The sequence below is a fragment of the Eptatretus burgeri genome, chromosome 6 (genome assembly GCF_056783735.1).
Source record: "Eptatretus burgeri isolate ZD-2024b chromosome 6, Ebu_testis_v1, whole genome shotgun sequence".
Taxonomy (NCBI): Eukaryota; Metazoa; Chordata; class Myxini; order Myxiniformes; family Myxinidae; genus Eptatretus; species Eptatretus burgeri.
Window position 1 is genome coordinate 9,563,645 of NC_140966.1, and position 27,609 is coordinate 9,591,253.

At 46.8% G+C, this 27,609-nt stretch overlaps 1 protein-coding gene across 5 annotated transcripts in view; it reads left to right on the top strand.

Annotated features, from left to right (window-relative positions):
* Window positions 1–27,609, top strand: part of LOC147024223 (partitioning defective 3 homolog) — a 206,709-nt gene that overhangs the window by 35,092 nt on the left and 144,008 nt on the right. For all 5 annotated transcript variants that reach the window (XM_085883900.1, XM_085883899.1, XM_085883898.1 and 2 more), the window contains 5 exons: window positions 8,715–9,015; window positions 9,924–10,146; window positions 21,563–21,702; window positions 21,937–22,074; window positions 25,627–25,905. In XM_085883900.1, coding sequence (XP_085740026.1) covers window positions 8,715–9,015; window positions 9,924–10,146; window positions 21,563–21,702; window positions 21,937–22,074; window positions 25,627–25,905 — 1,081 coding nt within the window. The remainder of the gene's footprint in view (window positions 1–8,714; window positions 9,016–9,923; window positions 10,147–21,562; window positions 21,703–21,936; window positions 22,075–25,626; window positions 25,906–27,609) is intronic.

Consider the following 27,609-nt stretch of genomic DNA (forward strand, 5'->3'; position numbering starts at 1 on the left):
CTCCATCAAAAATCGTGATATTTTCTACACCCGTTAAACCACCCCACACCCCTCCCAAAATTTTCCTTCTGTATCCATATTGTTCACCGTTTCCATTCTCCCTTAACCCTCGTCAACTGCATCCCTCGTTTGTCCACCTCGATCCACTCTCTCCCTCCGCCCTGCTGTTGGTGTTTTCCCCCTTTCTCGTGCTGTTCCATTTGTTGTGTTGTGTTCTGATTTTGTTCTTGGTCATAGCTCTTCCACAAGCCTAGAGCATGTATATAACTAAAAAAAAATAAAAAATTAACTTTTCTCTCGGTTCACAGCTTTTTATTATGAGGTCAGGCATGATTGTTGGGATACGTTTGTTGTACAATATATATATATATATATATATATATATATATATATATATATATATATATATATTTTTTTTTTACCATTGATGCATTGTGCGGAACATCTGTCTTAAGTCGTCTGAACCAGTATTGTACAGTTTATAACTCTAACTTAACATAGCTTTGCACAAATCACCAATAAGCGGATGCACGTTCTTCGTCAGTGACAATCTTGCTCAGGATCTTCTCGACCAGTCCTATCTTGTTTGTCAGAAACCCAACCTGAAGGGTAAAACATATCTGACACGGGAGGAGTCCATTTGTACCATTATGTTAGCAGTGCTTTATTCACACACAATTCATTTAATCTATCTGTGTGGACTGAACTTCTTTGAAACTAACCCCATTCTTGGCATAAACTTAATTCATCTTCCACACTCATCATTGTTCACAGTGATGCAGCATACATATATCTGGGGGGACGGGGGGGGGGGGGAGATAAAGCACGGAGAAGGCAGAGGGTGCAAAAGTCCAGAATTAGATGGACGAAGACAGACGACCAACATGTCGGCAATGGCGAAGTGAGATTCAACTTGACATATACACTCCATTAACATCTCCAGCCAAGGGAATTGACTGTGTTGCTTGTGCACAATAGCTGACTTTTATTGAGGAATACCGCGAGATCTTTGATAGCTGTCCCATCTCCATTCATTTGTGGATGTCTCGTCCCCATCTCAGTGGGGACGACGCCCCATGTCCGTTTCGCATAAGAATGTCAGTTTTTGGTTGTTTGATCTCGTTGGGATCAAATCCAGATTGGACACGTCGAGCTGCTCTTTAAAGCATTCCAGTGCAGCCATGTCTGTGTGGGCTCATCTCCCTGAGACAGTCACCAAAGCGGATGAAGGCTGAGACGTGCTCAAAAGCAGTGTGTCACTCTGAACTTCCTGTAAATACAGCCATTTACTCTGCAGAAGAAGAAGAACTTGGGAGGCTGTGGTAACTCTGATATATAATTTATTGCATTTCACACTCGATATATCTGCCAGCTTATTGTGAGCAAACACTTCCTTGAGTGATGAAGCCTTATGGTACGTTACTTTTCAAACTGAGGCATTAACCCTTTGAACCCCGAGCTCCTTGGACTTTCGGCTCTCCCACCCTGATTTCCTGGAAAAAAATCAGGCCGCTTGGGTATATGGAGGTTTGTTTGCATAGCAACTGGTAAAACGGCCGCTCGGGGTTCAAAGGGTTAAGAAAAGTATCGCAAATCCCAAAAGTCCAGAAAATAATGCAAGTGCCACGAAGCAAAGTATGTCCACAGGAGCAGATATGCCGTTCCTGTTCACAGTGATCTTGATCAGAAAAGCCCCTTATTTTGAAGGTAAATCAGTAAATCACTGTACAGTAAATCTTTTTTTTGTAAAAGATTTTTGAAGATAAATCATTGTATAGTAAATCGGGCCACCTGAGGTTGACTTGTCTGATTTTGGTTTGGCGAGCCTGGTGTTATCTCTTCATGAACATGTTGTTCACAATGCGTGACCCCTTTTTTCAAATCTCGTATCATGTTTGTTTTCTCCTTTGTCTTCTCATGACCTTATAAGTTATTAGCTCGCCTGTTCGAAGAACAGAGAGCTATAGCGATACCCCCGGCGTGAGCGTGAGTGTGAAAATGTTAAAGTTTTTGGTGCAAGTTATTTAGAAGCTTGTCATTCATTTAATATGTGAACTCGGATGCTGATATGTGGCATGGAGGTTCCTTTGGGATATATTATTGATGTCATGAAGTTGAAATTAAAAATAATTTAAAATGTTTTAAATTTTTGACCTGTTTTGAACTTAACTTTTTTGTAGCACATCAACGTTAAAGTTTTTGGTGCAAGTTATTTAGAAGCTTGCCATTAATTTAATATGTGTACTAGGATGCTGATAATTGGCATGAGGTTCCTTTGGGGTATACTATTGGTGTAGTGTAGTTTAAATGAACAAATGATTAAATTTTTTTTTTTAATTTCAACCTAAGTTGGTGTCAAAGCCACCCAATGCTCGCCTGTTTATACCATACGCTTGCCATTCATTTAATATGTGTAGTAGTTTACTGATTACAATATACAAATACATATATTTCTTTAAAATTATTTGGATCAGACTTCACTGCAATGCTTTATAAAAAAATATTATTAGATTAGTCTTTTAAAAACCATAAATGTATAAACAGGCGAGCATTGGGTGGCTTTGACAACAACTCTCTGGTGTTAAAAGTATACTGGTGTCTTCTGACGTTCTTTTTTTGTTCTACAGGTGATATAAATGTACAAGCTCATCCATGAGCCCAAGTAGATGGAATTGATGATTGAAAATGAAATTGGCAAATTTATCTTATTGATGATCAAGTCGACATTTTCCTTCTCTGGTCTGCTTATCAAGTATTCCTCTTGATGAGAGTTGGCTATACAAGAAAATAGTGTTCCAAGATCTTGGAAAATCTCTAATTTTGAACATTTAACCTTTTCCACGATAGTTGCCTTTTTCTTGGGTTTTTTTTCATTCCTCCACCGATGGAGTTGCCGGAGGCATTATGTTTTCAGGTTGTCCATGATTCCCTTTTAAATTCATTTTCTCTGCAACCGCTTGTCCGATTGACATGAAATTTCCACCATAGTTGCGACGACTCGAGAATGTTTTAATGATGATCATGATGTCACAGGTCATGTGGTGTGGAAACCATGTTCGAAAAAGGAAGAACTGGACCTCTGTATCTCCAAAACCTCTCCATGGAAAACAATTGAAACTTGTTACATGTCAAGTACTTCCTATGGGAAATAAGTGTTGTCAACCATGACATCATCAGTGAAATGGTGTCCCAGCCGCTTTATCCGATCAGTATGAAAATTTTTGAGGGTCATCTAGGGATAAATTGGTCGACAGAAAAAAAAATCAATGATGTCATCAGTCACGTGGTTCAGCAGCCATATTTATATACAATTGTATATATACACACCTTTCAAAAAACAAACTCAAACTGTTGGACAGATCAAGACAAAACTTTGCAGGTTTGACCACCTATCCATGAGGAACAAAAAGCACCCTCCTTTTGACAATGTAGTTCACATGGTTTGGCAGCCATGTTGGATTTACCCTGAAACCTTTTAGAGGCTTCTTCCCCAGAACGGATTTACAGATCGAGGGTAAAACTTCACACATTCCCCAAGCCTTGGAGATACCAAGGTGTGAATGAATAATTGATAGATCACATGGTTTGGCAGCCATGTTGGATTGAACAAAAATCTTTAAAATATTTTTGAACCGCTTCATCAATGGACGTGAAGCATCAGTTATTATCTAGTAGTTATGGGGAATATATGTTTTAAATTTCAACCTGATTGGATGCATGGTCTCGCAGCCAAAATTATTTAATTGTTTGAATCTGGGTACCTTTTGAATTCTTTATTTTTATGCCTCCAGAGGCATTATGTTTTCAGGTTTTCCATCTGTCCGTGCATCCGTGATAGGTTTTCATTACCGCGGTAACTTAAAAATGGCTGAAGGGATTTCAGTCAAACTTGGTATGAGTATGTATAATGATGTAAAGATGAACTGGTTAGATATTGGGGTCAAAAGGTCAAAGCTCAGAGGTTATGTCAGGTAAAAATGATGGGATTTTCACCAAACTTGGTATAACCATCCAGTATGATGCAGATATGAATTGATTCGATGGTGGCATTGAGAGGTCAAAGGTCAGAATCCGTGATAGGTTTTCGTTACTGCAATAACTTAAGAATGGCTAAAGAGATCAAAGTCAAACTTGGTACAAGTATTATGATGTTGTATACATAAACTGATGAGATTATGTGGTCAAAAGCTCAAAGGTCATGGTCATAATGTGGGCAGAGGAATCTGTTGCCACGAAGTCGAAGAGTGCTGTTCTATTTTAAACTTGCTTTGCTCAAGCGCAATTTTTATAAAAATCATATTAGAATATGCAAATTGGAGTCTGGGTCTGATCATGATGCATAAGGTTACTTATCCAATCTCAATAAAACTCTCCAGGGAGACCAAGGGTCCTATGATGGAGGTTGCAGTCACCTAATTTGCCCTCCTCTCCCAGGAGGGTTTCCACCTTTGACAAATGCTTTGTGAATGTGTGAATATATATATATATATATATATATATATATATATATATATATATATATATATATATATATATATATATATATATATATATATATATATATATATATATATATATATATATATATATATATATTGTTGCGAATTCGCGCCCGCCGGCATGCGAGCGGCTACGTAACTCGAATCGCGGCACGTCGCCCACCGGACGGACAATTCTGTCGTGACCCTCTCGGACTAACGCCGGGAACTAGTCACGGGTGGGCCTTTCGGCCTCACCACGATCGTGCCAATCGGCCCCCCGCGTGGGATAGGGTTTCTCGCCAAATTCGACCTTCCGAAGTACCCACACGGAGGGTAGACCGGGCGATCGCACCTCGCCGCAGGTCGACTCCGGACACGGGCCACTTTAAGCGACCCGTTCCGTACTATCGGGATAACCGAGCGGTGTTATCGTCAACCTCGACGGTTCCGATTAATTACCGGGCGTATTTAGCCCACTACCAACCCTTTACATGAAGTAAGATGGAGATTCAATTAAAGAAAAGACGAAGCGAAACGGGAAAAACAGTTCAACATAAGGCACATTTATTCCGCGGCACACGGAAAGCACACATATACAATTACAACAATTATGCACCAAAAGCAATTGCAACAAAAGAAACAACAATGCAGATCTACTACCGACTATGCGAGCACACGGCAACACTTACACAGTTTTACTTTACGGACGGCGCCGACAACACATATACTCAAAAGCAAAAGAAAAGGGCCACCCTCAACGACAAGGGGACAGACGGGGCCTGTGGGCGCGAGACCGGGTGGAGCCTACCCGTCTTGTGATGAGCCGCAAATGTGGCGGCGGTGTCCCGACTCCGTGCTCCTCCGCGGGTTTCGTTGGCACTGCTTGGAATGGGGTGGGAACGGGGCCCCCTTTCCGCACTATCTCAGCGCGGAGGGGAAAAAGGGGGGAATTGTTGATGCTCTGGGGAAAGAGGATAGCTGGCTTGCTTGGGTCCTGCGACGAGCGACTCCACTGCGACCTCGACCGCGCTCCCGGCTTCCCCTCTCTGCAGCTCCCCGACAGACTCCGAACCCCGACAGACTCCGACCTCCAACAGACTGACTCTCCTCCAGTCCCGACTTGACTGCTGCTGCCACACTCCGCCGCCGCCACACCTCTCCAACTCGCCTTGACTCCCCTCCAACTCGCCCGAGCCCAAAACTCTCTGCCGCTGCCACACTTCTCCAACTCGCCTGAGCCCAAAACTCTCTGCCGCTGCCACACTTCTCCAACTCGCCCGAGCCCAAAACTGACTGAATTCGCCCCGCGCTCGGCGCTTTATAGTACGGCAGGAGAACCCATATGCAAATTTCCGGATCAGGATGAGCTCGGGGGCGGAGCCACGCTCGCCCATTGGACGTAGGAAAAGTGGGCGTGAACCTCCCCTGATCCTCGAATTTGCATATATCGATTCTACTCCGACGCGCCTGGAGGCGGGGCCAAATCACCCCGCGCTTGCTGATAGGACGAATCAGAAGTGGGCGTGTATCATTCCTGATCCGACTTCTCCTCGGAAAGGCCGCTTTTTGCACCCGCTGCTCGGCACGCGCCCTGTACGAGTCCAGGACAGCCTGACGCTCGGTGCCCACAAGCGGTGCGGGAATGGCCGCAGAAGGAGAGGCGAAGGTGGTGGAGGGTCTAAAGTGGCAGTCCCTGGTCACGGTGACGCTTGGAATGGTGGTGATGCGATGTTTGCGAGAACGAGCTGCGAGGGTAAAGGTCGTGGCTGTTGGCGTTGTTGTTGTTGTGAAGCGGAGTTGCGGTTGGTGGTTGTTGTGTGATGGCGGTTGAGACGTGGTTGGTTCAAAATAAAGATAGAACAGAAAAACGGCTATCTTAAAGGGTCGCAGCCCGAATGAATCACATTTATTCCCTCTAAACAACGGGTTTGGGGCTAACTACACATGTACTTACAGAGATATCTCACCTACGGGACCTGAATGGTGGTTTGCGAATTTCCTCAACCACAACAATATGTATATTTTTTTTCGTGGGGAACACTTACTGGAAGTAAAAATGATTACAGCCTTAAAGTATTCAGTCAATTCTGTCCAATGTTATTTTTAAACAGTTGCTACTGTTGTTTAACACGAGACTGAAAGAAATTTGGAGGAAACCTGATGTCTTGAGACATTCTGTGCTTATAGCTTCCCCCACATACTTATCGCTTCCCCCTAGCCTCAACTAGGTAGGTTGGTAGTTGGGCACAATGATGTTTAGCTAATAAAGTTGCTTAAATGAGTCTTTATACATAATTTATCCCATTGCCTGTCCGATTTTACTCTCCATCAGAGTAGATGTGGACTGTATATTGATTGTTTGTTTATAACGTGTGTCAAATTGAGGCCCCTGACACCATTATGGTCCAATTTTGAGCTTCACTTGACCTACTGTATATATATATATATATATATATATATATATATATATATATATATATATATATATATATATATATATATATATATATATATATATATATATATATATATATATATATATATATATATACATATTTTGACAACCCCATTCCAAATGGTCACGAGCATTGTTTACTACTCGCATGAGGGAAATTTGGAGAAAATTGGACTCGTACATATTTACCTACACACGGGTGGTGTATAGGCTAAGAGTTGTTGGCCCGCACATCCACCGGGATTTCAAAAATATAGCCACAAATAAATCGGTCAATTCTGTCCAATGATAATGGCATGACGATAATTTTAACGCCATTGCAAAATAATAACAATAAAAAGAGCAATCGGAGATTGCAGACCCTCACCAGGACTTGGCTTGTGTGGTGTTTGTGTACTGGTGTTACGTAATTAATAAAAGACATAATTGGAAGTGCCACTTTATAACTGCCGTCAGTGATGACCGGGTACCAAGACGTCCCGCTTTGCATCTCTGCTTTGATTGGACACCTGACCCTGACCCATGACCTTTATTATTTTGCAATTGAATTTAGAATGGTATTAAAATAAATTCAATTCAAATCAAATGGAAAACCAGATAGGTGCAGTCCTGCATTGGAGTAATCAGAAGGAACCCAAACAAGCAAAAAGCAAAGATGAAGTCATCTGGAGGAACCTGGATAGGATTCACATTTCAGCTGCTACTCCTCTACTCTCAAACGTATCCAGGCACAGCCAAGTGGGCCTTATTCAAAAATAGAAAATTAAAAAGAACCCAGATCAATAAAATCAAATAATTCTAGCTGCCAGACCGTGTCTCCGATAAAGTTGAATTTTTAACCTATTAAGTTGCAATTGAAATGATGTCATAATTGTCATTAAAACATTCTACATGAGTAGTCGCACCCATGCTGAAAATTGTCTCAATCCGACAAGCAGTTGCGGATATAAACACTGAAGGTCTGTGAGGACAAACAAACAAACGGACCCAAATGCAATACCCTCTCCTTCGGCGAGGGTAATAATAACGACAATATTAACAATAATAATAATAATAATAATAAGGATCATAACATGGCTGAGTATAAAGGATCATGCTCGAAGCGAGTGTGAAAACGTATAATTAAGGTGAAAAGGACTTTGAATACAAATAGAACTCGGCTGTGCACATGTACATGACTACTCGCCCTCCCCGGCCGCTCCCACTGGGAGCGGGGTGTTTGTCGTTTTCTTAAAACCTCAAAAAAGCTTGCATTTGAGCAAATTCATGTTTACAAAGATTCTCAAGAAGACTATTTAGATATTTAAAAAATATTTAGAGCATAAAAAAGAAGCTTTCATCTATCTTGTACAACCAATGCAATGTTGTTTTTTGACAATTAAGGCAAAGTCTCCAAACATTTCAGCCACAGAGTGATCGTCCCACCTCTAGCTATTTCATCAAAGATAATCGAATGGTCTATTTCAAGCAAGCCTACGTTTCTCCTCTTCTGAATATTTGAGATCGAAGCACGATTTGGTGTGTAATCCTGATTATAGCTATGTTGTGATTATAAACTTTGACGTTTTTTAACATCGACTTATCAGCGCTGTGACTGAATTTTTTTTGCAGTGTGGCTTTTTCATCTCCACACTGCTGTTAAATTTGATTATTTTCATCCTGTAAGTTTAATCTTTTTGTTTTTTTTAATCAGTTCAGATCTTCTAATAGTTTTCTTCCAATAATTCTGCTGTTATGGCTGTTTTCTTTTTCTCATTTTGTTGTTTTTATTGCTGCAGAGCTCAGCAGACATTCCGCCAATGCTTGGCTGGAAAGGTACTGCATTTAACAGTTGTACCTGCTGAGAAGCGAGAGATCTATGAGAAAACGCTCCAAATGAAAGTGGACGAGAGGACTGAAGTGAATCGTTGGATTGACGATCATCAATTGCAGCCATCTTCTGCCCGGATACCACCTCCAGTTGCACCGAAGCCCTCCTTGAGGCTCCTTGATGAAGCTCTTGGAAGACAATCAATATCATTTTCTGGTTCTTCACATCAGACATCCTCTCTTTCTTCAGCATCTTCTGCACCAGTGCAGGTACTGATATACTGTATGCATTAACATTTGTATATTCTTTGCATTACATTTATCTCCAGTGGCAGGTATTGAACTTAATATTTCATCGTCTTTAGATTTCAATCTCTATGATGCGTAATATAGTTGCACAGTAGCACTTTTATGTGGATACCATTTTTAGCTCGCCTGTTCAAAGAACAGAGAACTATAGCGATACCCCCGGCGTGAGCGTCAGCGTGAAAATGTTAAAGTTTTTGGTGCAAGTTATTTTGAAGCTTCATTAATATGTGTACTTGGATGCTGATATTTAGCATGGAGGTTCCTTTGGGGTATATCATTGATGTAGTGAAGTTGAAATTATAAAATAATTTCAATTTTTTTTTAATTTTTGACCTGTTTTGAACTTCACTTTTTTGTAGCACATCAACATTAAAGTTTTTTTTTTCCTTTCTCATGTTTTTATCTACCACACTATTTTTTACTGATTACAATATACAAATACATATATTGCTTTAAAATTATTTGGATCAAAATTCACTGCAATGCTTTATAAAAAATATAATTAGACTAGTCTTTTAAAAACGACAAATATATAAACAGGTGAGCATTGGGTGGCTTTGACACCAACTCTCTGGTTAATTTTACTAAAGATCTTAAAACAGCATATTATTCATAACAAATTGGAATTGGGCTCACATATTTGCTGAAATTTAATCTCATCACTTTGTCATACATTATGAATAGCTTGATTTTCATTCGTAGCTGTCTTTGTTAATTACATCTCAAGGATACAGGGGTCATTTGAGTTGAACATTCCCTTGTAGGATTTAATGGGGCAAGTGCAAATATGTTTTTTTTCTCTAAGCTTAGAGACTTTTGGTGACGCAACCATTTTTGTGATTTATTTCCCCTTGTTTTGACATTTTCAGATTTCATCAGCTGCTCCTGTTTCAGACCCAACCCCATTCTTGGGGCCACCCGAAGGTACAGAAACGGTGTTGAGTCCAGTTCGGCCTCACATTTCATCTATGCCTCGGGTGGAAAGCAAAGTTGCCCCAATGGATTCTGGGAGTGCACAACCCACAGCCCTCACTTCTGGTAGTTACACATTGAAAAAGGTGGAGAGAAAGGTGAACATTCATCTCAAAAAAGGTATTAGCCAAGTTATTGGTCACATTTTTGGTGAATCTTTGTCACTTTTTCTCAAGGACTCTCACAGTTGTTTGCTTTTGTATGTTTTCATTTTGAATACTCCATTTTTGAATAGTTTTTTTTTTAATCTTTTTTTTGTAGTCTTCAGTTCAAACTGAAAAATACTCATTTTACATACTTGGGTTTTTTTTAACGTTTGAAAGGCTATTTTCAAATTGACATGAAGTTTTAATTCTGACACAGATTTGATGATCTCTACCAAAACCCAGTGCATTAATATGTAAGGCCTATTGCTTTCAGTTTGTTTTTATTCTTATTTATGTGCTAATGGAATGGCTTTTCTTTTTAACCTTTCCTTTGCCATCCACACACTTTCACATGTTTAAAAACCAATGAGTACACCGTGTGTTCAATGATGTTAGGGAAACCAACAGCAAGCTCTACTCGATGCCACAGACAGGGATTTGTCACAATTGCATACGCTCAACAGGACAGATAGAAATTACAACTCACAGGTTGTTGACGGTTGAATCAGTTACTGGGCAAGTCTCGTGTTTCGCCCAGGAACCTCTGCTCTTCCTTACTTTTTCTCATTTTGCTCGGCCATAACCCTAACAGTTCGGTATTGCAGAATAAAGTAGAACGACACTCGATAGGGTGTATACCTCTGCCAGACTGAACAGTTTACGTTTTGTTTTCCACTGATAGGCTGGATCTGGATCTGAACCAATATCAAATCGGCTTTTTCTTGTCACCTAACCAACTTATCCACCTAGTTTTGTCATAACTTGTCCACAAGTTTTTGAAATACCGTGCTATATAATGTTTTCGGTCCCATCTGTCAATGGTGAAGAATCATCTTATAAATCAATATGTTCTCAAGTCTGGATCCGGATCTTCACGAAAATCTAATCAATTAGTCCTTGTCACATACCCGACTTGTCCACTAAATTTCGTCTGAATCCATCAAAAAGTTCTTGAGATATCCTGCTCAAAGACAGACAGGCAGCCAGACGGGTGAAAACATAACCTCCAAGTTAATCCGGTTACCGAAAAATAACCACGTCATCTAATTACCGGGGGACACACCCTTGGTATGCCTTGTCCGAACCGGATCACTTCACCGGATCAGATGCAGCCGAGCGACACTGCCAAGGACGTACCGGCTAAAAGGAACAGATCGTTGGGAAGAAAGTCCCGGCTAAGTTAGGATACAGACCATGCTGGATCAATGAAAGAAAAGACTAAAACGAGCTGAGAACATTTCTATAAAGGATTTATTACAGGCAGGCGAGGAAAGGTATGTGGCACAGTCATTGTTGTTTATTGTTGTCTGTAGCAGGAATAGGAAGAAATGTGAAAGGTGCGGCAATATACAAGAAACTTACTAAAGCAGACACAGAGCAGAGTTATCCGGATAGAATTATTGTACAATCTTAACTCAAACGAGGACAGGTGCCATGACACACACACACACACACACACACACACACACACACACACACACACACACACACACACACACACACACACACACACACACACACACACACACACACACACACACACACACACACACACACACACACACACACACACACACACACACACACCGATGAAGAGAAAAAGGAGAGGAGATGAGGCTAACGGTCTCTCAATACCTTGCGCGATTGCCCGATCGTCCCACCAATACATTTTGAGGGGGGTTCGCTTCGCTGGATGATACCTCCCTGACAGCTGGCGCATAGTCTCTTGCTTTGTGGCACTTCGTGCAGCTAGCGTCGGTCCAGAGAATGAGACGCGACCGTCGGGTGTGAAGGGAGGGACTTGGGTGGAGCCAAAAGCCAATGGGTGGAGAGAGAAGCGGAGTCAGCATGCAGATTGGTAAAGAATGGCGGAGCCAGCAGGCGAGTCGGTGGGTTGTCGATCCCAAGCCAGACAGAACGAGCCGACAGGAGCGATGAGCAGGAACGACACACCAGGAACGACGACGACTACTCCTCTACCACCACCTGCGACCCATCCTTTTATATATCCGGTGGTGCGGGGCGGGGGCGACGAACCGAAGCGATGTCGTCACCCGAATCGGGCGCTCTGGTTGGGCCCCGGCCAGCAACGGGCCGGCTTCAATGACCGGAAGCGGCTCCTCTTCACTCCTGGCCAGATGGTTCCAAGCTGCGCAATTATCTCGCTCCGAGCACCGTGACATGAATTGCCTTGCAACAAACCTCGCGCCACGCCCCGGCGACCCGCGGTTGGTGCTAGTCAATTTGCCTGCTGCATGGTGCGCCATGTGGCCCGAGCGATCCGGCCACCCAGCATGCCTCTACCTGGTAGCAGCTGCATCTAGGCGGAGGTGCAGGAGGATGTCTGCCGTCCGTGGGAAACATTTGTTGCCGTCGTGGTGAGCGAAGACCGACGGGAAGATGTTGTTGTAACCCATTGCGCGAGCCCGCCCAAAGATGTATGTTATGTGTGCCTCGTTCTGCACGATTATAAAGTATCACTGCCGCGGGCGGGTCCGCCATCTCGGAGCATCCTTGGGGAGAGGGGGGTTTCCCCCCAAAATATGCATTTGCTTTCTTTTCTGAAACGACACACACAATTTCGATGAAACTTGACCACAACCTTTATCACCCGTGATTTACCAAGGTTTGTTCATGGCCTAAAAAAAAAATCCATCGGTGTTTACTTTCTTCTCCATTATATATTTTGATGGTCATCCATGCCAACCAGGGGTTGCCTGATTATCTTACCAGCCATTACCAGGTGAGCATCCAGGGGTATTGCCCCTTTGTTTAATATCTCTGTGAGGTTCTTTGTCATCATTCCTGTTGCTCCAGCTATCACTGGTACAACTTTGTCATTCTTCAGCTTCCATGATCTTCTCACTTCATTCTTGAGGTATTGGTGTTTGGTCATTTTCTTGATTTCTGCATCGTTTAGTCCAAAATCACTGATATTAACACCTCAATAAGGAATGCCTTCTTCTCTTTATTTTATTTTTTTGTACCTAAATATGATATCTGGTCACAACGCTTTGTTTTCGATGTTCACGCTCGATGGGATCATTGGGTCGTACGTGAGGGGGAGGTAATTCCATGTTGTCAGTGATTACTTTTGATTCATGTTCCCACAAATTTTCTGGGACTGGGACATCAAACTTTTTGCAGATGTGCCAGCGGATTACATTACAAACTCGGTTGTGTCTTTGTGTGGACAGCTGTTCTGACATGGGTTTGTTTTTGTGTGTGTGTGTGTGTGTGTGTGTGTGTGTGTGTGTGTGTGTGTGTTAGGTCATTTAGCATAATATATTCTCTTTTCGAACTCCACCTCCACTCCTCACCTTTCTCTTTTTTTCACCCACCTCTCTCTCTCTCTCTCTGTCTCTCTGTCTCGCTCGCTCTGCCTCTGTCTCGCTCGCTCTGTCTCTGTCTCGCTCGCTCTGTCTCTGTCTCGCTCGCTCTGTCTCTGTCTCGCTCGCTCTGCCTCTGTCTCGCTCGCTCTGCCTCTGTCTCGCTCGCTCTGCCTCTGTCTCGCTCGCTCTGCCTCTGTCTCGCTCGCTCTGCCTCTGTCTCGCTCGCTCTGCCTCTGTCTCGCTCGCTCTGCCTCTGTCTCGCTCGCTCTGCCTCTGTCTCGCTCGCTCTGCCTCTGTCTCGCTCGCTCTGCCTCTGTCTCGCTCGCTCTGCCTCTGTCTCGCTCGCTCTGCCTCTGTCTCGCTCGCTCTGCCTCTGTCTCGCTCGCTCTGCCTCTGTCTCGCTCGCTCTGCCTCTGTCTCGCTCGCTCTGCCTCTGTCTCGCTCGCTCTGCCTCTGTCTCGCTCGCTCTGCCTCTGTCTCGCTCGCTCTGCCTCTGTCTCGCTCGCTCTGCCTCTGTCTCGCTCGCTCTGCCTCTGTCTCGCTCGCTCTGCCTCTGTCTCGCTCGCTCTGCCTCTGTCTCGCTCGCTCTGCCTCTGTCTCGCTCGCTCTGCCTCTGTCTCGCTCGCTCTGCCTCTGTCTCGCTCGCTCTGCCTCTGTCTCGCTCGCTCTGCCTCTGTCTCGCTCGCTCTGCCTCTGTCTCGCTCGCTCTGCCTCTGTCTCGCTCGCTCTGCCTCTGTCTCGCTCGCTCTGCCTCTGTCTCGCTCGCTCTGCCTCTGTCTCGCTCGCTCTGCCTCTGTCTCGCTCGCTCTGCCTCTGTCTCGCTCGCTCTGCCTCTGTCTCGCTCGCTCTGCCTCTGTCTCGCTCGCTCTGCCTCTGTCTCGCTCGCTCTGCCTCTGTCTCGCTCGCTCTGCCTCTGTCTCGCTCGCTCTGCCTCTGTCTCGCTCGCTCTGCCTCTGTCTCGCTCGCTCTGCCTCTGTCTCGCTCGCTCTGCCTCTGTCTCGCTCGCTCTGCCTCTGTCTCGCTCGCTCTGCCTCTGTCTCGCTCGCTCTGCCTCTGTCTCGCTCGCTCTGCCTCTGTCTCGCTCGCTCTGCCTCTGTCTCGCTCGCTCTGCCTCTGTCTCGCTCGCTCTGCCTCTGTCTCGCTCGCTCTGCCTCTGTCTCGCTCGCTCTGCCTCTGTCTCGCTCGCTCTGCCTCTGTCTCGCTCGCTCTGCCTCTGTCTCGCTCGCTCTGCCTCTGTCTCGCTCGCTCTGCCTCTGTCTCGCTCGCTCTGCCTCTGTCTCGCTCGCTCTGCCTCTGTCTCGCTCGCTCTGCCTCTGTCTCGCTCGCTCTGCCTCTGTCTCGCTCGCTCTGCCTCTGTCTCGCTCGCTCTGCCTCTGTCTCGCTCGCTCTGCCTCTGTCTCGCTCGCTCTGCCTCTGTCTCGCTACGCTCTGCCTCTGTCTCGCTCGCTCTGCCTCTGTCTCGCTCGCTCTGCCTCTGTCTCGCTCGCTCTGCCTCTGTCTCGCTCGCTCTGCCTCTGTCTCGCTCGCTCTGCCTCTGTCTCGCTCGCTCTGCCTCTGTCTCGCTCGCTCTGCCTCTGTCTCGCTCGCTCTGCCTCTGTCTCGCTCGCTCTGCCTCTGTCTCGCTCGCTCTGCCTCTGTCTCGCTCGCTCTGCCTCTGTCTCGCTCGCTCTGCCTCTGTCTCGCTCGCTCTGCCTCTGTCTCGCTCGCTCTGCCTCTGTCTCGCTCGCTCTGCCTCTGTCTCGCTCGCTCTGCCTCTGTCTCGCTCGCTCTGCCTCTGTCTCGCTACGCTCTGCCTCTGTCTCGCTCGCTCTGCCTCTGTCTCGCTCGCTCTGCCTCTGTCTCGCTCGCTCTGCCTCTGTCTCGCTCGCTCTGCCTCTGTCTCGCTCGCTCTGCCTCTGTCTCGCTCGCTCTGCCTCTGTCTCGCTCGCTCTGCCTCTGTCTCGCTCGCTCTGCCTCTGTCTCGCTCGCTCTGCCTCTGTCTCGCTCGCTCTGCCTCTGTCTCGCTCGCTCTGCCTCTGTCTCGCTCGCTCTGCCTCTGTCTCGCTCGCTCTGCCTCTGTCTCGCTCGCTCTGCCTCTGTCTCGCTCGCTCTGCCTCTGTCTCGCTCGCTCTGCCTCTGTCTCGCTCGCTCTGCCTCTGTCTCGCTCGCTCTGCCTCTGTCTCGCTCGCTCTGCCTCTGTCTCGCTCGCTCTGCCTCTGTCTCGCTCGCTCTGCCTCTGTCTCGCTCGCTCTGCCTCTGTCTCGCTCGCTCTGCCTCTGTCTCGCTCGCTCTGCCTCTGTCTCGCTCGCTCTGCCTCTGTCTCGCTCGCTCTGCCTCTGTCTCGCTCGCTCTGCCTCTGTCTCGCTCGCTCTGCCTCTGTCTCGCTCGCTCTGCCTCTGTCTCGCTCGCTCTGCCTCTGTCTCGCTCGCTCTGCCTCTGTCTCGCTCGCTCTGCCTCTGTCTCGCTCGCTCTGCCTCTGTCTCGCTCGCTCTGCCTCTGTCTCGCTCGCTCTGCCTCTGTCTCGCTCGCTCTGCCTCTGTCTCGCTCGCTCTGCCTCTGTCTCGCTCGCTCTGCCTCTGTCTCGCTCGCTCTGCCTCTGTCTCGCTCGCTCTGCCTCTGTCTCGCTCGCTCTGCCTCTGTCTCGCTCGCTCTGCCTCTGTCTCGCTCGCTCTGCCTCTGTCTCGCTCGCTCTGCCTCTGTCTCGCTCGCTCTGCCTCTGTCTCGCTCGCTCTGCCTCTGTCTCGCTCGCTCTGCCTCTGTCTCGCTCGCTCTGCCTCTGTCTCGCTCGCTCTGCCTCTGTCTCGCTCGCTCTGCCTCTGTCTCGCTCGCTCTGCCTCTGTCTCGCTCGCTCTGCCTCTGTCTCGCTCGCTCTGCCTCTGTCTCGCTCGCTCTGCCTCTGTCTCGCTCGCTCTGCCTCTGTCTCGCTCGCTCTGCCTCTGTCTCGCTCGCTCTGCCTCTGTCTCGCTCGCTCTGCCTCTGTCTCGCTCGCTCTGCCTCTGTCTCGCTCGCTCTGCCTCCTGTCTCGCTCGCTCTGCCTCCTGTCTCGCTCGCTCTGCCTCCTGTCTCGCTCGCTCTGCCTCCTGTCTCGCTCGCTCTGCCTCCTGTCTCGCTCGCTCTGCCTCTGTCTCTCTGTCTCTGTCTCGCTCGCTCTCTCTGTCTCTGTCTCGCTCGCTCTCTCTGTCTCTGTCTCGCTCGCTCTCTCTGTCTCTGTCTCGCTCGCTCTCTCTGTCTCTGTCTCGCTCGCTCTCTCTGTCTCTGTCTCGCTCGCTCTCTCTGTCTCTGTCTCGCTCGCTCTCTCTGTCTCTGTCTCGCTCGCTCTCTCTGTCTCTGTCTCGCTCGCTCTCTCTGTCTCTGTCTCGCTCGCTCTCTCTGTCTCTGTCTCGCTCGCTCTCTCTGTCTCTGTCTCGCTCGCTCTCTCTGTCTCTGTCTCGCTCGCTCTCTCTGTCTCTGTCTCGCTCGCTCTCTCTGTCTCTGTCTCGCTCGCTCTCTCTGTCTCGCTCGCTCGCTCTCTCTGTCTCTGTCTCGCTCGCTCTCTCTGTCTCTGTCTCGCTCGCTCTCTCTGTCTCTGTCTCGCTCGCTCTCTCTGTCTCTGTCTCGCTCGCTCTCTCTGTCTCTGTCTCGCTCGCTCTCTCTGTCTCTGTCTCGCTCGCTCTCTCTGTCTCTGTCTCGCTCGCTCTCTCTGTCTCTGTCTCGCTCGCTCTCTCTGTCTCTGTCTCGCTCGCTCTCTCTGTCTCTGTCTCGCTCGCTCTCTCTGTCTCGCTCGCTCTCTCTGTCTCTGTCTCGCTCGCTCTCTCTGTCTCTGTCTCGCTCGCTCTCTCTGTCTCTGTCTCGCTCGCTCTCTCTGTCTCTGTCTCGCTCGCTCTCTCTGTCTCTGTCTCGCTCGCTCTCTCTGTCTCTGTCTCGCTCGCTCTCTCTGTCTCTGTCTCGCTCGCTCTCTCTGTCTCTGTCTCGCTCGCTCTCTCTGTCTCTGTCTCGCTCGCTCTCTCTGTCTCTGTCTCGCTCGCTCTCTCTGTCTCTGTCTCGCTCGCTCTCTCTGTCTCTGTCTCGCTCGCTCTCTCTGTCTCTGTCTCGCTCGCTCTCTCTGTCTCTGTCTCGCTCGCTCTCTCTGTCTCTGTCTCGCCCGCTCTCTCTGTCTCTGTCCCTGTCTCGCCCGCTCTCTCTGTCTCTGTCCCTGTCTCGCCCGCTCTCTCTGTCTCTGTCCCTGTCTCGCCCGCTCTCTCTGTCTCTGTCCCTGTCTCGCCCGCTCTCTCTGTCTCTGTCCCTGTCTCGCCCGCTCTCTCTGTCTCTGTCCCTGTCTCGCCCGCTCTCTCTGTCTCTGTCCCTGTCTCGCCCGCTCTCTCTGTCTCTGTCCCTGTCTCGCCCGCTCTCTCTGTCTCTGTCCCTGTCTCGCCCGCTCTCTCTGTCTCTGTCCCTGTCTCGCCCGCTCTCTCTGTCTCTGTCCCTGTCTCGCCCGCTCTCTCTGTCTCTGTCCCTGTCTCGCCCGCTCTCTCTGTCTCTGTCCCTGTCTCGCCCGCTCTCTCTGTCTCTGTCCCTGTCTCGCCCGCTCTCTCTGTCTCTGTCCCTGTCTCGCCCGCTCTCTCTGTCTCTGTCCCTGTCTCGCCCGCTCTCTCTGTCTCTGTCCCTGTCTCGCCCGCTCTCTCTGTCTCTGTCCCTGTCTCGCCCGCTCTCTCTGTCTCTGTCCCTGTCTCGCCCGCTCTCTCTGTCTCTGTCCCTGTCTCGCCCGCTCTCTCTGTCTCTGTCCCTGTCTCGCCCGCTCTCTCTGTCTCTGTCCCTGTCTCGCCCGCTCTCTCTGTCTCTGTCCCTGTCTCGCCCGCTCTCTCTGTCTCTGTCCCTGTCTCGCCCGCTCTCTCTGTCTCTGTCCCTGTCTCGCCCGCTCTCTCTGTCTCTGTCCCTGTCTCGCCCGCTCTCTCTGTCTCTGTCCCTGTCTCGCCCGCTCTCTCTGTCTCTGTCCCTGTCTCGCCCGCTCTCTCTGTCTCTGTCCCTGTCTCGCCCGCTCTCTCTGTCTCTGTCCCTGTCTCGCCCGCTCTCTCTGTCTCTGTCCCTGTCTCGCCCGCTCTCTCTGTCTCTGTCCCTGTCTCGCCCGCTCTCTCTGTCCCTGTCCCTGTCTCGCCCGCTCTCTCTGTCCCTGTCCCTGTCTCGCCCGCTCTCTCTGTCCCTGTCTCGCCCGCTCTCTCTGTCCCTGTCTCGCCCGCTCTCTCTGTCCCTGTCTCGCCCGCTCTCTCTGTCCCTGTCTCGCCCGCTCTCTCTGTCCCTGTCCCTGTCTCGCCCGCTCTCTCTGTCCCTGTCCCTGTCTCGCCCGCTCTCTCTGTCCCTGTCTCGCCCGCTCTCTCTGTCCCTGTCTCGCCCGCTCTCTCTGTCCCTGTCTCGCCCGCTCTCTCTGTCCCTGTCTCGCCCGCTCTCTCTGTCCCTGTCTCGCCCGCTCTCTCTGTCCCTGTCTCGCCCGCTCTCTCTGTCCCTGTCTCGCCCGCTCTCTCTGTCCCTGTCTCGCCCGCTCTCTCTGTCCCTGTCTCGCCCGCTCTCTCTGTCCCTGTCTCGCCCGCTCTCTCTGTCCCTGTCTCGCCCGCTCTCTCTGTCCCTGTCTCGCCCGCTCTCGCTGTCCCTGTCTCGCCCGCTCTCTCTGTCCCTGTCTCGCCCGCTCTCTCTGTCCCTGTCTCGCCCGCTCTCTCTGTCCCTGTCTCGCCCGCTCTCTCTGTCCCTGTCTCGCCCGCTCTCTCTGTCCCTGTCTCGCTCGCTCTCTCTGTCCCTGTCTCGCTCGCTCTCTCTGTCCCTGTCTCGCTCGCTCTCTCTGTCCCTGTCTCGCTCGCTCTCTCTGTCTCGCTCTCTCTGTCTCGCTCTCTCTGTCTCGCTCTCTCTGTCTCGCTCTCTCTGTCTCGCTCTCTCTGTCTCGCTCTCTCTGTCTCGCTCTCTCTGTCTCGCTCTCTCTGTCTCGCTCTCTCTGTCTCGCTCTCTCTGTCTCGCTCTCTCTGTCTCGCTCTCTCTGTCTCGCTCTCTCTGTCTCGCTCTCTCTGTCTCGCTCTCTCTGCCTCGCTCTCTCTGCCTCGCTCTCTCTGCCTCGCTCTCTCTGCCTCGCTCTCTCTGCCTCGCTCTCTCTGCCTCGCTCTCTCTGCCTCGCTCTCTCTGCCTCGCTCTCTCTGCCTCGCTCTCTCTGCCTCGCTCTCTCTGCCTCGCTCTCTCTGCCTCGCTCTCTCTGCCTCGCTCTCTCTGCCTCGCTCTCTCTGCCTCGCTCTCTCTGCCTCGCTCTCTCTGCCTCGCTCTCTCTGCCTCGCTCTCTCTGCCTCGCTCTCTCTGCCTCGCTCTCTCTGCCTCGCTCTCTCTGCCTCGCTCTCTCTGCCTCGCTCTCTCTGCCTCGCTCTCTCTGCCTCGCTCTCTCTGCCTCGCTCTCTCTGCCTCGCTCTCTCTGCCTCGCTCTCTCTGCCTCGCTCTCTCTGCCTCGCTCTCTCTGCCTCGCTCTCTCTGTCTCGCTCTCTCTGTCTCGCTCTCTCTGTCTCGCTCTCTCTGTCTCGCTCTCTCTGTCTCGCTCTCTCTGTCTCGCTCTCTCTGTCTCGCTCTCTCTGTCTCGCTCTCTCTGTCTCGCTCTCTCTGTCTCGCTCTCTCTGTCTCGCTCTCTCTGTCTCGCTCTCTCTGTCTCGCTCTCTCTGTCTCGCTCTCTCTGTCTCGCTCTCTCTGTCTCGCTCTCTCTGTCTCGCTCTCTCTGTCTCGCTCTCTCTGTCTCGCTCTCTCTGTCTCGCTCTCTCTGTCTCGCTCTCTGTCTCGCTCTCTGTCTCGCTCTCTGTCTCGCTCTCTGTCTCGCTCTCTGTCTCTGTCTCGCTCTCAGAGAGAGAGAGAGAGAGATTGAGATTGCGCGCGAGAACGCGACTCTCGCTCTCTCTCACACCCTTCTCACATCCCTTCCTCCTGCGGTGTAGCAACGTTTGAGGCATAGCATTCCCCCACCTCCCCCCTTCCCCTTCCTCCCTCTTCTCCCTTCCCAGCTTCCCCTCCCTCCTCCCTCCTCTCTTTCTCCCCTCCCTCTCTCCTCTCTTCCTCTCTCTCCCTCGCTCCCTCTCTCAACCCCACTCCTTAATTACCCCCACCCCCCCCCCCAGGTCAGCGAAGCTGCAGGTTGTATTTGCTAGTTGTGTGATAATTTAATGCGTGCATCTTTTAATTTTTATTCAGAATTTTTGCATTTTTAGCTCGCCTGTTCGAAGAACAGAGAGCTATTGCGATACCTCCCGGCGTGAGCGTCAGCGTGAAAATGTTAAAGTTTTTAGTGCAAGTTATTTAAAAGCTTGCCATTCATTTAATATGTGCACGAGGATGCTGATATTTGGCATGGAGGTTCCTTTGGGGATATTATTGATGCAGTGAAGTTGAAATTAAAGAATAATTTCCAATTAAAAAAAAATTTGACCTGTTTTGAACTTAACTTTTTTGTAGCATATCAACGTTAAAGTTTTTTCCTTTCTAATGTTTTTATCTACCACACTTTTTTACTGATTACAATATACAAATATATATATATATATATATATATATATATATATATATATATATATATATATATATATATATATATATATATATATATATATATATATATATATATATATATATATATATATATATATATATAGCTTTAAAATTATTTGGATCAGACTTCACTGCAATGCTTTATAAAAAATATAATTAGACTAGTCTTTTAAAAATGATAAACGTATAAACAGGCGAGCATTGGGTGGCTTTGACACCAACTCTCTGGTTAAAACAAGTTGTCTCTCTCTATCTTTTCCATTGTAATATAAAATTTATAATAAAAATGGTTTAACTGTCTGTATTCATAAAGGCACACTCGTAATTTGGTTTGAAGCCGACATCTCCCACCTTGGTTTTTTTTATTCTTTATGCTGTACATATTTTGAGACGATCATACCATTGCCTTTATCAGGGGTTTTATGGACCTTTGTACCTTTTAGGGTGATTAACCAATCCTAAATACAGCCCATTATTCACAAAGGAGAGTTCAGTGGGACAATTGTTCTTGTCAGTGGTGAGAAGCAATGCATCGATCCACCTTTGAATGTTTATTCTTCCTGACAGGTACGGATGGTCTTGGGTTCACAGTCGCAACCAGGGACACTCCAGTCGGAAAACGCTCTCCAGTTTATGTGAAGAGCATCATGGCACGAGGGGCAGCTGCACAGGATGGAAGACTCAGGTCTGGGGATCGCCTGCTCAAGGTGAGATTGTTCGCTGCGAGTTCACTTTCATTGATTTTTGTCTGCCTTTCTTGGTTATTTTTGATTTGCCATATATCCAGGTGCCTTTGCATATAATTGGAGGTTCAACATGTTTATTTTATTTATTTACTCCTCAAAAATCATTTTCTTTATTATTATAGACCACAAAATGGCCTGCCGAGTATATCCCATGTTCTGATCTCATGAACTCGTACGTTCTCTGTCATCCGGTAGGTAAATAATGACGATGTGACGGGGTGGAGCCAAGAGGCTGTTGTTGGACACTTGCGCCGTACGCCACTTGGGGGCAGTGTCGAGCTGCTGTTGTCTCGACAGGAAGACGCCCCAATCACATCGGATGGTCTGGCCACAGTATGTTGGCATGATTATTCGTAACGACGTACATATTATTTTGGTGACGGTGCTGTTGCTGTTGCCACTTCAAGATGATCAGTGATTGAGTGTTACATGAGAATTTGAATGGAAGGTTTTATGACATTCCTCTGTAGAGCTCATTGAGAAATACTGCCTTTGAATGTTTAAACATGATTCTGGATTCTCATTAAGCTCGTGTGGGACCTGATGTATGTCACTGAGCAATGTGCTGGGGCATTGGCTATAATTAAATTATTAAAATTATCAATAGTTCAGACTTTACCTGATGTCTCTATCAGGACTCTCTCTTGTGAATTTCACTTTGATGAAAAAGGTTTTTGGATTTGAACCTATCAAATATATATATCTATTTTTTTGCAAGGTATAAAAAATATTTATCATCATGAACTGTTCTCTCTCTGGCATATGGCAGTCAATATGGCAGTTGCTGTGCACTTTGCTTTATGGCACAGTGTCACCTGTACATGAATAATGAGTAAACGCACTCGCTGCCATTGTTTGTACTGTATGCAGACACTCTGAGGCAACTAGGTGGAGGTGGGTTGTGCAATGGACTTGGCAACGTCGACCATTAGAACAATTCTCAAACATGCAGACAAGATATTTAAAGGTCCCCTGACATGCAAAACTTTCTGGTTATTTATATATTAACTTGACCTTCCCAGTGAAGAAATCACCCACGTTTTTTTTTAAATCAAAAACGGGATAATTACAGCAATATGTCGATCATTTCTGGTGCCTTTCACAACTTGCTATGCCCTGCCCCTAAAAAAAGTTGACTTCAGTGAATCGCAGCGTTGACGTCACATACAGAAACTCGCATAGAGTGGATTGACTCGAAATCTCTAGAGTCTAGACCAGCGTTTCTCAACCTTTTTACCCTTGTGGAACCCTTGAAATAGTTTTCATGTCTCAGGGAACCCCTGCATAAAAATTATTACATACCATTATTAATATCGAGCTCTTATATTTTTATTGTTGTTCACGTGGTAAATATAATATTTTTTTTCGGATACCTGGTTTAAGGAAAAAATGACCCCCTTTTTGTCAAATTTATTGGCAATGAAAAAAAAAACACACCGCTCGTTTATGAGACCTCACACCGAGGTTTAAATTCACACAAAAAAAAAAACTTTTTAAAATAATAATATAAAAAAAACACACCTCATGTAACTTGATCAACAAAAGGTAAACAGAAGAACTAACCTTGAGAGAGACTTCGCACTAGGAAGCACAGAGAAGATAGATGGACACCGTGCATGCATCCCGTACTTGAGTCAGTCACTCAATGATGCATGAATCCGCCGTGTACAGGACGTCCACGAACCCGTGAGGGCGGTTTCACACTGGTGCCATATAGACATCGTTAAATACATTTCCTATGGTTGTTATAATTGTAAATAATATAAGAGGTTGAAGCCTCTATTATAATTACCAAGGAGTTTCCAACAATATGCCGTATGTGTATAGCAAAATTACGAATATTAAATCAAACAAAAACTACTCAAAAATACATTAGCCTATTTATTACTGTTTCTCTCGGAACCCCTAGCGACCTCTTGCGGAATCCCGGTTGAGAAACACTGGTCTTGACTAGTCCGATAAATCCGTCGTCCGTCCGACTTGGCCGATAAATCTGACGTGCTGTAGCTTTTATTTATTATTCTCTGTTTTTCATTGTTTTCTACTGGCGCTACATCACAACAGTAGGAATAAAATAAATAAACATGCAACAGAACGTCAGATTTATCGGACTACTCGAGACAGTTGTGTCACAAGGTGTGTTCTGCACACAAGTTTTCATCGTATCCGGACAGCGAGATTGCTTCGTTTTATGCACGGAGAGATACGGCCGATGACATGCGCTGGCCGTGTTTGCGATTCATTCGCCACGGAGGAACATGTCCGCTGCGCTGTTCACGTCACCTCACTAAAATATTTCTGATATCGAGCAGTATGCAGGTCGAATTTACATTATTGAATTACGAATAGGATTTAGTCTAACCAGTTGTTATTGCCAAGTCTTCCTTCGATGTCCTCCCGATCATCATGAACTCCGGGAATTTCATCGCCATTTTTCTCTGCTTGTCCTGCTTCGGGCTCGAACTGCTAAGGCCGTACTTCATTTCCAGCTGCCTGAACTTCACCTCCTGCGACTACGTTATCCGACAATTCTCCATGTGATTCAGACCAAATCCTTCATTTCTCTCACACTCACTGTCGTTACCAGACAAATGAAAGTCCATGCCATCCATTATTCAAAAACAAATGTTCGTTTTTTTTAAAGCAGAAATGGACGAAGCGATTGAGTCGTCCAATCAAATGTGGAAACACACAGGAAGCCAATAGAATCACGAAGACCACCAACCCGAGTAATTAACGTGCAGCCTTTGTAATCCTGTAGTTGACGTCATGTGGGTAACGCCCCTTTAAGGATAATTTTTAGGGGCGTTCCCGAAGGTTTGTTTTTTTAATTTTACATTTTACAGAATGAGTATTGTGAAAAAACATTGTCAGATCTGAAATCACGATGAAAAACTCCTCTAGGACATATATGAATGCAATTGCAGTACTTTTGCATGTCAGGGGACCTTTAAGCTTCTGCCCAGTTCACCAAAACAAAATTAATTTGTTGGAGGAGCAGTTTTTTTTCGGAGAAGATAGAGGTCTGGTTAAGCTTGGTTCAACAGGTTTAAGCCCCCAAAGTAACTTGCATAGCATCAGTGTCAGTGGCGACACTGCAAGCGCTGAAGATCAGGCAAGCCTTTGAATTCCCAGAGTTGGTGTTTACCATCTGTATCACAGTATTTAGAAAATATGCTTATCGTCTGTATTTTTATTAGCAAGACTCCAATGAAGCCCTCGTATACTGCTCATGCATAAGAAATAGCGCTGTCGGGAATGCATCTCCATATCGAAGATGATATAATGATCCCCTTTTTGTGCATTTTCCTTTCTCTAAGAATGCATCCTGATCATTCAACAAGGTATTTCTGTAGTGTACTCACCTGTTGTCTGTGTTTGATTCCTGACCTGACTATAAACTCACCCTGTTGTTTTGCATGTCGGGCATTACATCAATTGGTGTGTGTCTGTTGGATAGGACATTAAACTTGGGAACCTTCTTTCAGCATTTGCTGCTGGTGCATGTTAAAGATCCCATGGTGTCTTTCGCAAATATGTTGATTGGTGATCCCATGGTGTCAATGTTTGCTGCCACTACTGACCAAATTTCAAATTTATGCCCTGACTACCACTGGAAAACCAATGGCAAACTACCCAATGTAATCCTTGCTGTGAGACATCTCGGCAGTACAAAACATGCAATCATGTCGACATCTATTCAGAGAGAGATTTGTCTGGAGCTTTGTTTGTCGGCATGTGGTTTTTGTATCTAATTTTCATGCATTGGTTAATCGTTTTGACTTGTTAATGAAAACGAGCTTACCTTGCTCATCAATTGAGTGATGAGGTCTGAAATTTCTGGTTCGTATTCACCGAGTAATAAATGACTGCATTGTCTTTCAGGTCACACCAGTCTTGTCTGCACATGGAACACCACACAATGGGGACTGTGATGTAGTGGAGGTTCGTGAAAATAGAGTGGTGGATGAAGTGGATAAAGAAGAAGAAGGTCGCTTGCTTTCTCCCGATGGTTCACGCGAGTTTCTTACCTTCAATGTGCCCCTGAATGCGGCTGGGGCTGCAGGACTCGGAGTCAGCGTCAAGGGAAATAAGGCAAAGAGGGGTGCTGGGGACCTCGGCATCTTCATCAAGAGCGTTATCGCTGGTGGGGCTGCTGCCAAGGTACCATGCACCTTAACTTCCACATTCAATCCATTACTTTATCTCCATAATCACGACTGCCATTATATGCTCCATTGGTTGTTTATATGATTTGGTACACCGAGAACAAACTTTCACAACTTGCTTTCATCATAACAATAATAATAATAATACTAATGATATGCATTCTCTTGCAAGGAACTTCAACACAGGCCATTCAGCCCATCAAGCCTGTACAATGATTATCAACCTTTTGTCAACGGTTGTTTGTCCATGCTTTATCCTTTTAAAATGCTGAGCATCAAATAAGGAAGCAGCACATACCATTTTATAAAGACTTTGGTATGACTCAGCCAGGGTTCGAACCACTGACCTTTGAGACTCAGAACGGATGCTCTAACCTTCATACCATCAAGTCTGGAGTAACTAAGATCATGATCAGTGTAACGAAGAACCAGTGCTTGAAAGCTACGTTTTTGTATTCATGGTCTTGGGTGTTTCAGTGTTCAAAATACAATTTCCATCGAGTGTATCTGGCTTAGGACATTCAAATGTTGCACCAATAGTTGTCTTTCTTCATTGAATCAAGCACTTGTACAAGTGCTTTCAGAAAGTTTTCACATCCCTCGACTTTTATCACATTTTGTTGTGTTCCAGCCTAAATTTAAAATCGATTAAATAATTTTTTTAAAATGTCACTGACCTACACAAAATACCCCATCATGTCAATGTGAGAACATGTTTTTAGAAATTTTTACAAATTAATTAAAAATGAAAAGCTGAAATGTCTTGCGTTAATAACTATTCAACCCCCTGAGCTAATAATTGGTAGAAACACCTTTGACAGCGATTTGCAGCTACTAGTCTTCTTGGGTGTATCTGGATTTGGGGATTTTCTCCCATTCTTCTTTACAGATTTGCTCAAGCTCTGTTAAGTTGGACGGGGAGTGTCGGTGAACAGCAATCTTCAATCCTTTACACAGATTATCAGTGGAATTCAAGTCTGGGCTTTGGCTGGGCCACTCAAGGACTTTCACATGCTTGTTCTGAAGCCTTTCCAGCATTGCTTTGGCTGTATGCTTGGGGGTCATTGTCCTGTTGGACCGTATATCTTTGCCGCAGCCTAAGGTCTTTTGCGCTCTGAAGCAGGTTCTCCTCAGGGATTTGCCTGTGTTTGGCTCCATTCATTCATTGTTCCCTCTCTCCTTATAAGTCTTCCAGTCTCTGCCACTGAAAAGCATCCCCATAGTATGATGCTGCCATCACCATGCTTCATGGTAGGGATGGTGTTAAATGGGTGATGAGCTTTCTTGCCTAGTTGCTCAGTTTGGACAGACGGCCAGCTCTAGGAAGAGTCTGGGTAGTTCCATATTCTTTCCATTTCCTAATGATTGAGCTCACTGTGCTCTTGGGAGCTGTCAACACTGTAGAAATTATTTTATACCCTTCCCCAGATCTATGTCTCCTCCCAATTCCATATTGGTTTCTACCAGATTATCGTGCTCTTTGCATTCAGGCCAAAGAGTTCAATTTTCATCTCATCAGACCACAGAATCTTTTGACTCATGCTCTCGGAGTCTTTCATGCGCCTTTTTTCAAACTCCAGGCGTGCTGTCATGTGCCTTTTTCTTAGGAGTGGCTTCCGTCTGGCCACTCTCTCATAAATCCGAGATGTGTGAAGTGCTGCAGAGACTGTTGTTCTTCCGGAAGGTTCTCCCATCTAGG